This window comes from Pelophylax lessonae, assembly GCF_965119305.1.
Source record: "Pelophylax lessonae genome assembly, chromosome: 4".
Classification (NCBI taxonomy): domain Eukaryota; kingdom Metazoa; phylum Chordata; class Amphibia; order Anura; family Ranidae; genus Pelophylax; species Pelophylax lessonae.
The window spans coordinates 670,155,726-670,168,371 of NC_138771.1; the positions used below are offsets into that span (position 1 = coordinate 670,155,726).

The window sequence follows — 12,646 nt, forward strand, 5'->3', positions numbered from 1 at the left end:
GTGGTCTTTCAGCTTGTGTTCCTGTCTACCTGTGCCCTGACCTGCTTGTGGATTTCCCGTTATACTGACCCGGCTTGCCTTTGACTCTCCTTGGATTCCTGCCTGCCTACCTGTGACCTCAGCCTGTGTTTGACCCTGCCTTGCCTTATGCCTTTGTACCTTGCTGCCAGACTGTGTACCGACTTCGGCCTGTATCCTGACTCCGCTTTTGCCTCACGTTCCTGTACCCGTGCTGTCCGGCTGTTGACAACTCCTTGGCTTGTGTTCCGACTTCGCTCCTGCCTTCTCATCCAGCATCACCGAGTTCCAGTTCCAGGTGTTCATCCGGTGATCCACAGCCATCAGTCTTCTGCCAAGACATCACCTGCTATACCGGCCCTCGTGCCACTCTGTGTCCTACACCGCCTGTCATCACTATCAGGGGTGTTGGACAGGAGGTGCAAGAGAAGCCCCCTCTACAGCTTGGTCTCCACCAGGTACGTGATAGCAGCTCCCTGAGATCTCCAGGATGGACGGCCGTAGCGAAGGACCTGCCAGAGAAGGAGTAGCGATCATCAGGGAGACAGTCTGCCGGAGTCTTAAGGTACTGCATGATGGTCCTGCTCTCCGACACTGACAGCATCCCATGATGTCACTCCATGACCGAGGGCACCCTCACAGACCTAACAATATGTATGCCATCCAGCATGTGATGTCACCTACTGTTACCCTGTCATCATCATTATCTTACTCATCATCCTCCTGTTCCTGGCATCCCACCCTACCTCCTGTCATCATACTTTTTATCTTCATCCCCCCTGTACCCCACTGTCAGCTTCCTACCATCCCACCCCCTGTAATCTTCGTCCCCCCTTGTCAGCTTTCTACCACCCCACCCCCTGTCATCTTCATCCCCCTGTACCCCACTGTCAGCTTCCTACCATCCCACCCCCTGTCCCCTTCATCCCCCCCTGTCCCCTTCATCCCCCCCTGTCACTATCATCCCTCCTGTCACCTTCACCCCCCCTGTCATTTTCATCCTCTCCCTGTCAGCTTTCTACCATCTCACCCCCTGTCATTTTCATCCCCCCTGTCATGTTTCTACCATCCCACCCCCTGTCATCTTCATCCCCCCTGTCAGCTTGCTACTATCCCACCCCTTGTCATTTTCATCCCTCCCTGTCTTTTTTTTGGGGGGGGGGGGGGGGGGTGGGGAGGGAGGGGTGTAATCAGCTGGTCTTGCCTAGGGCGCAAAATAGTCTAGCACCGGCCCTGCCTCCAGGCGTTCTAGGAGCAAAACTAACGCATATAATTTTCAGACAACCTATCACAATTTGAAGGCCCTGGAGCACCAGGACAATGGAAACGCCCACAAAATGACCCCATTTTGCAAAGAAAACACCCCAACACATAATCTAGAGGGCATAATGCGTCTTTTAAACATGTCATTTTTTCAAAGTTTTTGGAAAATGTGGAAAGAAAATGAAAACGCATTTTCTTTTTTACACAAAGTTGTCCATTTATAAGATATTTCTAACACATAGCATGTACATAGCAAAAATTACACCCCAAAATACATTCTGCTACTCCTCCTGAGTATGGCGATACCACATATGTGAGACTTTTACACAGCCTGGCCACATAAAGAGGCCCAACATGGAGGGAGCACCGTCATTTCCTGACTTCCCATTACGAATTTCGAGGTACTGTATGGCAATGATAAGCACTGTAGTGGCTCTGATGAGCACTGAGGTGGAATGGATGTGGCACGGATGAGCACTGATGTGGCATGGATGTGGCCCCGATGAGCACTGATGTGACATGGATATGGCCCGGATGAGCACTGATGTGGCATGGATGTGACATGGATGAGCACTGATGTGGCACGGATGAGCACTGACATGGTATGGATGTGGCACGGATGAGCACTGAAGTGAAATGGATGTGGCAAGGATGAGCACTGAGGTGGAATGGATGTGGCATGGATGAGCAATAAGGTGGCATGGATGTGGCACGGATGAGCACTGATGTGGCATGGATGAGCACTGACGTGGCATGGATGAGCACTGACGTGGCACAGATAAGCACTGATGTGGCATGGATGTGCACTGACGTGACATGGATGTGGCACGGATGAGCACTGAGGTGGCATGGGTGGGCACAGATGAAACATGGATGAGGCATGATTGAGACATGGATGGGCATGACTGAGGTATGATTGAGGAGTGGAGGTGGCAGGGGGTGAGCAGTGCTGCAGCCTCCCTCCTCTCCTCGCACGCTGTACCAATCGTTGTGTACAGGGTGCGCGGAGAGAACTGAGCCGGACATGTGCCAGTTTGTTGACAACTGATCGCTCCGTCATTGGACGGAGCGATCACATGGTAAAAGGCAGATGGCATTGGTCCTTTACCGCGATCTGTGATGTGCCGTGATGAAAGATGCGTCGTCTTGCGGGGGCGCACAGGAAGTACAATTCTGGGTGGACGTCATTGTACCATCATTCGGCTATGGCCCAGTCAGCAAGTGGGTAATTGCTGTGCATCCTCCTGCAGCAAGTGACTGACACTGTGCTGAAATATCTCAGCTGACTCCTCCATGACAATTGGTGGGGCAATGACAGGAGTATCTGTGGATGAGGAGGAAGAACATGGAGCTTTAGCAGCTACTGATGACTTCAAGCATTTCTGCTTCTGGGAGACAGAGGAGGAGGAGGATGAAGACTTGGTTAGACACTCCACCACCTTCTCTTCATCTCTGGGTGTATAACAGGCTTGCTGCTGGAAAAGAAAGGCCCATGTACCCTACATCTAGATGCTGCACCCCTGATGTGGTCTGTGGATATGAATGCTGGAAGAAAGGCATGCCATGCCACTCCACAATTAAATAAATACATTTTTATCATTGTAAATGTACACAATCATGGGGCTTGTCTTATTCTGACATCAAAAGGTTAAATAACAAATCAACAGAGAGCTGAGCTCAGCCTCGCCCTGTGCAGACGAGTTGTAACGAGTTCAATTGTATTTCTAGCTCCAGACTTTCACTTTCATTTCTGCTGTCAGCGATGGCGTCTGCTGGTCTGAGAGCTGAGCTGGAATGTTCCGTCTGTCTGAACATTTATACAGATCCTGTAACCCTGAGATGTGGACACAACTTCTGCCGGGTCTGTATTGATGGTGTGCTGGATACACAGGGGGGGTCTGGAGGATATTCCTGTCCTGAATGCAGAGATAAGTTTCCGGATCGTCCTGCACTGCAGAAGAACATGAAACTACGTAACATAGCAGAGACTTTCCTGTCTGCTCAGCCAGGTCACGAGGAGTCCGGGGTCTTCTGTACTCACTGTGTGGACTCTCCTGTACCTGCTGTTAGATCCTGTCTGCTCTGTGAGGTTTCTCTGTGCGAGAAACACCTGAGAGTCCACAAAAAGTCCCCAGAACACATCTTATGTGACCCCACCTTGTCCATGGAGAGCAGGAAATGCTCCGTCCATAAGAAGATCCTGGAGTATTACTGCACTGAGGATGAGACCTGTGTCTGTAAGTTTTGTGTGACTGGAGAACATCGGGGACACCAGATGGATATGATGGATGAGGCTTCTGGGAGGAAGAAGGAGACACTGAGGAATGTTCTGCAGAAACTTCTGACAAAGAGAGAGGAGATGGAGGAAAGAGTCCAGAGTCTGCAGGAACACAGAACGAAAGTAGAAGAAGAAGCAGCTGGTGACACCGAGAGAGTCACTGCCCTGTTTAGAGATCTCAGGAGACGTCTGGAAGACCTGGAGAAGAGAGCCCTGAGGGAGATCTCCGGAAGGGCAGAGCGGATCTCCATCTCCATCCGGGATCTGGAAATAAAGAAGGAGGAGCTGTCCAGGAAGATGGTGGACATTGAGGAGCTGTGTAACATGACGGATCCACTGACTGTCTTACAGGAATCAGACACAGGTGACTTGTGTGATACTGAGGATGGAGATAATGAGGACAGAGAGAGACATGAGGAACTCCTCCATGATGGAGGGGGTCTGGGTGTGGCGGGGATCTTACACACCGGTTTATCTGATATAATAAGAGAGGTAAATGTATACTTCTATATACAGGGAGCTGCAGACATATTACTGGATAGAAACACAGCCCATAATAAGCTACAGATATCAGATGACAGGAAAACTGTATCCTGGTCAGATATAGACCAGAATCACCCAGAAACGTCAGAGAGATTCCAGAATTATTCTCAGGTGATGAGCAGTCAGAGTTTCTCCTCAGGGAGACATTACTGGGATGTGGATGTCGGGGGGTCAGAGATCTGGAGAGTCGGGATTTGTTACCCCAGTATAGACAGGAGAGGGGAGGAGTCAGGGATTGGAAGAAATAAGAAGTCCTGGGGAATGCACAGGTATAATAATGAGTATTGGGTGATACATGACAATAAATTGACCCTCTTACCCCCCAATCTCTCCAGTAACAGAGTCAGGATAGATCTGGATTATGAGGCCGGGCGGATCTCCTTTTATGATCTGTGTGACCCGATCCGACACCTCCACACCTTCACCACCACCTTCATTGAGCCCCTCCATGCTGGATTAGGTGTATGGGTAGGTTGTATCAAGATATGTGGGGGGAGGTGGGCGATGTGAGAACTCCGCCCACAGTCTGGTGACATCACAGGGACGGGTGGTGGGATTGGTTCATTGATCAGCCAATGATTGGAGGAAGTGGTGACTCCTGGGAGAAGTATGATGGCTGCCATTACAGGCCTCCCTCTGAAAATGCTAGTTCCCTGGCTGTGTGTAATGTAAGAACATATAAAGTGATAGTAAAGAGAAAAAAAAAAATGACAGATATGATGGCGTCTGTCACTGACATGAACACCGCTGTCTTTGTTTTTCGGAGTTCCCCTGTAACTTCCTTCTTTTGCCTGTTGGTTCTGCTGTTATTTCCCAGCTTTCTATGACAGACCAATCTGTCCAGCAGAAGTGGCAGTTAGAGGGTTGGGATAAACCATTTACTACTGACAAGGGTGCTTACAATGATCAGCTTTTATTCATTGATGGAAAGCCTTTATCCCAAAAGGAGACACAAATTTTGGTGTAACGGCTTAAAACGTGTTGTCCAGAGTTCTCCTTTAATTTGTTAGTCATCCCCCTCTCCAGATAATGCTGCTGTCTAAGGGGGTCTCCACTGCCCCTCCATAGATAGAGGAGCCACCCTAAGACAGGAAGTGTGTTACTGGCAGGATCACCAGGGGAAAATAAAGGGGAAAAACAGAAAACTAATGCAGCCACCACATCTAAGGATTAGTAAGCTCCAATATATCTTATTTTTATTTTTGTTTTTTTTTTTCCTCTTTGAGTCTCCAACCCGGAACAAGCATGCTGGGAATAAGAATCAGAGAAGTGTCAGAATTCCTTATCTCTATACTTGTTCCCGGGTCAGAGACTGAGACAGTATAGAAGGGAAAGCATCAGCATGACAGCCAGAGAACTAGCATTCTCACAAGGAGAGTTCATCAATGGCAGCCCCCATGATTCTCTCATGACGGATTCCCTTCAACCCTTTCTCTGCCAGAACCTTTTTTGCATTTTTTGCATTCATGTATAAAACATAATTTTAGTCTTGAAGATTTGATAAAACCCCCAAACATGATCTATTTTCTGAAAGCAGACACCCCAGAGAATAAAATAGTGTTAGTCCCAATTTTGTATGTCACACCATATTAGCACAACAGTTTATTAAGCACTAAATTTCAGTAAATAAAACACTAAAAATAATTTTAGGGCACACAGACCCAATAAATGACCCACATTTTTGGTAAAGGATAAAAGATGAGTTTGTACCGAGTAAATAGATACCCAACATGGCAAACCTTAAAATTGTGTGCGCCTGTGAAGTGGGGAAAAACTTTGGTGCCTTATATTTTCCATAGGAGACACTTTATAATCCCCTACAGGTCATCAGTTTAGAGATAACTGTGAGAAATGGGCGGAGAGTTATTGATCTGGTGTGTGTGGCGATATGTAATGTGTGGTTCAATCAATGGCCTTGTTTGTAGGTGTCCCTGACATGCGCATTTACATTCATGCATGTATGGGGGGAGGGGCACCCAAAGATTTTTTTGGGGGCTGACTTTAGGTGCTTGGGTGTTTTTACATTTCTCTTTGACTAAACTTTTTTTTTCATCACATGGGGACACTGTGATGCTTTTTTGGGGGACAGGTTCTCTTTAATGAGACATCTGGGGTATAACCTGCCGGCTGGTGAAAGTGACAGCGAGGATCGGAAGTGACATTTTATACATCACTTCCGGGTTATTAGCAGGAAGTGGAGATCAGAGAATGGACATTTGCTGATCTCCATTCCCTCTGCTTGGTGGCCCCACCATGCCGGTCACAGGTCCACAGATGAGGCCAGGAAACATGGCGGGAGCACGCCCAGGGGGGAATGTGGAAGTGATTGGGCGGCTGTGATTGCTTCCATCTGACAGTTGTACTATTTATGGTGGTGGTGAAAGGATTAAATATAAGAAATGTAATTCAATAAGTGACACAATGATAAGTGCCAGCTGTGTCTGCATTCCAGGGACTGTCCTGGGATTTAGAGGTTTGTCCCTGGAAATGTTGCTGATTTGAATCATATTTGTGTATATGTTTTCTATTATGATTTGTATTACAGAGTCAGTTCACCTTCGTGGTAATAATAATCAGTGGCCGGTATTTTATTCCTCATTTTCCTGTTTCTATCACTGTTGGCAGTTTTCAGTTCTGGAAATGCACATCTCCTTCATACAGGAGAGAATTCTGGGAAATCTCTGGAAGATATATGAGGAATAATAAGGTCTTCTCACTTCCTGTTGAAGCTGAACTCCGGGCTGTATTTATGTATACAGAGCTGCCTTCATTTCTCTCTTCTATCTGCCCAGAGTTCAGCTTTAAATCAGAGAAGAACCCCTGACATTCTCCTCCTCATTGCTTTCCTGAGATTTTGTTACATTTTTGTTCTCTGAATGTTTTCTCCTAAAGTCTACAGAGAAATGTTCTTTTATCATATAGTGATAGGAAGTGATGAGGCACGGCACTGGTGTGAATGGCCTGCCCCCGAGGAGCCAACAGAATCTCAAGCTTAGAGTGACTCCCTTCCCCTAGGCATACTGGCTTAAATATTGTATGGCTTTTTTTTTTTTTTTTTTTTTGTGGGTCATTGCATAGACGTTTGAATTGCTTTTCATCGGACAGCTCACCTAAGGAAAGCATTGAGGAGGACGAGATGAAGGTGACTGCACGGTTACCGTCATCAGCTGTAAGGATGCTGGGTGACACAGTTACCTCCAATGGTGTGCCCCCATCTTGTATTCTTCCTGACTGCCGACAGAGTTATCCAGTGATCTGCAAACAATATATAGTGTCTCTGCCCATACTTGCTGGACTTGCTTTAGGTGATCCATATCTAACACATGCAAATGTGTAATAGTATCACTCCATGCACCTTACCAGATCGCTGCTCCTTAAATCACTTTCCACAAAAGTCATCCACTTCCAACTGTCCTCCTTCACTCCAGCATCTCTCCAGGGTTCCCATGCAATCATTATCATGCAGAGACCATAGTGCAGTGCATCCTTATAATATAATTTATTTATTACAATCCATGCACTTTCAGTGAGACATTCAATGAAAAAACGCATTGTAACCACTTCTAAAATAGGCGCCGTGGCACTTCCAGTGGACGTAATAATGTCACTTCTGGTGTCTGACATCACTTTCAACCTGTTTTGTTTATATCTCACTTCCACCCATAGTTGCCCTACATCCCTCCATTTAATTGAACCACTTGCTGACTGTGCTATAGAAGAATGATGGCTACAGTGTGGCCAGTTGTGATGAGCTTCGTGTTCGAGTCGAACCTAAGTTCGTCTCGAACACTGCTTGTTCGCCCGTTCAATGGGCTTCTTCATGGGAACTTCGAGTCCCCGCATCCATAATTTAATAGGTTTTAGTTAATATCCATAATCCATATCAATCATCCACTGGCCAGGGAATCAAACCCACAGCCTCTCATTTGCAAGCCCGTTATTCTAGCACCTACGCCACCGAGCCAGACTCTCTCTGTCTAACTTCTATCTGAGTTTGACAGCTCTTTTTTAGGGTTCTGATGTCAACGACAATTAATAGGTTTTAATTAAAATCCATAATTAATATTGACCGCCCGCTGGACCAGCTACGCCACTGAGCCAGCTGATTAACCAGTGCCCCATAATCCATTGCTCAGGTTCAGTGAATAAATTACTGATATCAGTAATTCACTGCATCTGAGCAGTGGATTATGGGGCACTGGTGATGTCAGAGCCCTATAAAAGAGCTGTCAAACTCCGATAGAAGTTAGTTAGGCAGAGAGAGTCTTAAAGTGGAGTTCCACCCATTTTTGCAAGTTGAGCTCTATGTAATCCCCTTTAAATATGCTAATGCCAATGTAAACAATGTTGTTAGTTTTTTTTTTTTTAAGGAAATGCCTTAAATCTTCTGTATTCATCTGCACTTCCGGGTCCTGATGCTTTCGGCTATTACGTCACTCAGTGATTCGCAAGGGCTCGTGGAACATGTATCCCAGCAGCCCTTGCAATTCGCCTACTGACGAAATCTCGTGTGATTTCCAGTGCTCAGGGATGTATTGCATTCAGTCTGTGCTCCGCCCTGCCTCTGCCCCGCCTCCTCTCAGTGACTGAAAGCATTAAATCCCGTAGAACTCACTGAGAGGAGGCGGGACGGAGGCAGGGTGGGGCGGGGCAGTGTATTGGATGTATTATCCAACGATAGTCAGAGAGCAGAGGGGAGAGAATGTGATGTCAGATTCTGCCTCGCTCTCTGCACTATCTAAGGGGACGGAGCGGATTATTATTCTGTGATTTTCATAGTGAGAAATGGAGGAATATTATCTGATTACAGAACAGTCACACAGCTCGGGGCACATTAAAGGGGCACTCTCACCGCACAGGGGGCACATTAAAGGGGCACTCTCACTGCACAGGGGACACATTAAAGGGGCACTCTCATCGCACAGAGGACACATTAAAGGGGCACTCTAACCGCACGGGGGCACAATAAAGGGGCACTCTCACCGCACGGGGGCACATTAAAGGGGCACTCTCACCGCACAGGGGGCACAATAAAGGGACACTCTCACCGCACAGGGGGCACATTAAAGGGGCACTCTCACCGCACAGGGGACACATTAAAGGGGCACTCTTACCGCACGGGGGCACATTAAAGGGGCACTCTTACCGCACGGGGGCACATTAAAGGGGAACTCTCACCGCACAGGGGGCACATTAAAGGGGCACTCTCACCGCACAGGGGACACATTAAAGGGGCACTCTTACCGCACGGGGGCACATTAAAGGGGCACTCTTACCGCACGGGGGCACATTAAAGGGGCACTCTTACCGCACAGGGGCACATTAAAGGGGAACTCTCACCGCACAGGGACACAATGTAAAGGGGCACTCTCCCCGCACGGGGACACGATGTAAGGGGGCACTCTCACCACACGGGGACACGATGTAAAGGGGCACTCTCACCGCACGGGGACACAATGTAAAGGGGCACTCTCACCTCACGGGGACAAGATGTAAGGGGCACTCTCTTGGGGACACGATGTAATAAATAATAAAGGTAAGCTCTGACTGGAATATTAAAGGGGAACTCTGACTGAAATATTAAAGGGGAACTCTGACTGAAATATTAAAGGGGAACTCTGAGCGGGACACTGGATGTAAAGGGGCACTCTGACGGGGACACTGATGTAAAGGAGGACTCTGACGGGGACACATCCGTGTCCCCGTCAGAGTTACATAGTTACATAGTAGGTGAGGTTGAATAAAGACAATAGTCCATCCAGTTCAACCTGTGTAGGTGTGTGTGGCTGTAATCATCTAACATAGCCCTTAATGTCCTGATGCTTGAGATGTAAGTCTGAGTCTTTTGAAAGCCACCATACTACCCGCAGAAACCACCTCTTGTGGTAGACAATTCCACAATCTTGTAGCCCTAACAGTAAAGAACCCTCCTCGTTGCCTGAGGTTAAAACGCTTCTCCTCTAATCGCATTGTATGTCCTCGAGTCCTCATGCAATTCCTTCGAATGAACAGCTTTTTTTCTAAGCTGAGATCCCCATTAAGATATTTATAAATTGCTATCATGTCCCCCCTCAGATGTCTCTTCTCCAGGGAGAATAAATCGAGCGATTGCAGCTGCTCTTCATAGTTAAGGTCCTCCAACCCCCTAATCAGTTTAGTTGCCCTTCTCTGGACTCTCTCCAGCTCCAACACATCCCTCCTGAGGACTGGCGACCAGAACTGGACAGAATACTCCTGATGCGTTTGGACCAGAGTTTTATAAAGTGGAAGGATTATGGTCTTATCTCTGGAATACATCCCTTTCTTTATGCATGCTAATAATCTGCTGGCTTTGGCAGCTGCCGCTTGACATTGCATGCTGTTACCTAATCTATCATCAACCAAGACTCCCAGATCTTTCTCCATTTTTGATTCCTCCAAGGGTTCCCCTCCTAACGTTTATTGTGTTTTTATGTTTTTAGTCCCCAAGTGCAAAACCTTACACTTCTCCACGTTAAACCTCATTTGCCATGTCGCTGCCCACTCTGTTATTTTGTCCAGGTCATTCTGTAGGATATCTGCTTCATGCTGTGCAGTTATTGCCCTGGCCAATTTTGTGTCATCTGCAAAAACTGATAATGAACTACTGATCCCGTCCTCAATGCTGTTTATGAATAAATTGAACAAGGTTGGTCCCAGGACTGAGCCCTGGGGCACCCCGCTTACTACCTCAGACCAGTCTGAGTATGCACTGTTTATTACCACCCTTTGGACACGGCTTTTAAGCCAGTTTCGTATCCAAGAGCAAACCCTGCTGTCGATACCTGCAGACCTTATTTTATAAATTAAGCGCTTGTGGGGAACTGTATCAAACGCCTTAGCGAAATCCAAGTACACCACATCCACTGGTCTGCCCCTATCTAGCTCATAGCTCACCTCCTCGCAGTATGTTAAGAGATTGGTTTGACAAAAACGCCCATTTGTAAACCCGTGCTGGTTACTGCTGAGGATGTTATTTTTAGCAAACTCTACGATATAGTCCCTTATCATCCCTTCCAGAAGTTTACATATTATTGATGTCAAACTGACAGGCCTATAATTTCCCGGGATATGCCTCTGGCCCTTTTTGAATATCGGAATCACGTTAGCCTTCCTCCAATCCCCTGGTACATCTCCTGTCCTAATACTGTCAGCAAAGATCAGGAACAGTGGTCTAGATATAACCTTACTGAGTTCCTTGAGTACTCTCGGATGTATGCCATCCGGGCCTGGTGATTTGTTTGTGTTAAGTTTATCCAGCCTTTCCCTGATTTCACCCTCTGTTAGCCATAGTGGCAAGTCCTGTGTATTACTACTAACCATACAGTCATGGTCAGTGTACCCCTCCTTTTCCTGTGTAAAGACTAACGAGAAAAAAGCATTCAGCACGGTTGCTTTTTCAGTGTCCTCTGTAACCATCCTCCCATCATCGTTAATTATTTATGCAATATGCTCTGCCCTAGTTTTTTTGCTGTTGATATATTTAAAGAATTTCTTTGGGTTTTTTTTACTATCCTCCGCTATTTGTCTCTCAAAGTTGATTTTAGCCATCTTGATTTCTTGTTTACTTTTCTTATTTGCCTCCTTGTATTGCTCGAAAGCCGATACTGTGCCCTCTGATTTATATTTCTTGAAGGCCAATTTTTTCCCCCTAATAAGTTTTTTAACGCTACGGTTTAGCCAGCCAGGTTTGGCTTTGTCTCTTCTAAATTTATTTCCCATAGGAATGCACTGCAAGATGCATTTGCTTAATATGTTCCTAAAGCATTCCCATTTTTCCTCTGTGGTCAGTGATCCCAGGGTTTGGTCCCAGTTTACCCTTTCCATCAATGAGTACAATTTTGGAAAGTTTGCCCTTCTGAAATTAAGGGTTCTTATGTTCCCCACTTGCCTTGTTATATTGTTATTTATATTAAATGTGATCATCCTGTGATCGCTAGAGCCCAGGTTGTCCTGGACTCCTACCTCCGAGATTATGTCTGGGTCATTAGTGATCAATAGATCCAGGACTGCGTTTTCTCTGGTAGGGGAATCCACCAACTGTGACATGTAGTTGTCCTGTAAGGTTTCCGTGAATAGACGGGCCTTCTGTGAGTGTGCAGTCCCCTCTTCCCAGTCAATGTCGGGATAATTGAAGTCCCCCAATATGATGACTGATCCCAATCTTGCCACTTTACCCATTAGTGCTAAAAATTCCAGCTCTACCTCCTCCCCTTGGTTAGGTGGCCTATAGCAAACCCCCACAACTACTTTTCCCTTTTCTCCTTCCCTATGGAGTTAAACCCTAAATCCATGCTCATCCCATCCGTAATGTCACTCCTTTCTATCACCTTTATATTGTTCTTGACATAGAGACATACCCCTCCCCCTCTTTTTCCTACCCTGTCCTTCCGGTACACCGAATACCCTTGGATATTGGCCAGCCAGTCATGTGAGGGGTCGAACCAAGTCTCTGTTATTCCCACAAGGTCTATGTCATCCTCATGTACTAACATTTCAATTCATCCATTTTATTAGCTAGGCTCC

At 46.7% G+C, this 12,646-nt stretch overlaps 1 protein-coding gene across 1 annotated transcript; it reads left to right on the top strand.

The window, feature by feature from the left end:
• Positions 1–3,043: 3,043 nt before the first annotated feature.
• Positions 3,044–4,804, top strand: LOC309554209 (E3 ubiquitin/ISG15 ligase TRIM25-like; the record flags this gene model as incomplete). The annotated part of the gene is made up of 1 exon (XM_082255843.1): positions 3,044–4,804. The coding sequence occupies one exon, from the start codon at positions 3,044–3,046 to the stop codon at positions 4,610–4,612; it is 1,569 nt and encodes a 522-aa protein (XP_082111969.1). The 3' UTR covers positions 4,613–4,804.
• Positions 4,805–12,646: the final 7,842 nt, after the last annotated feature.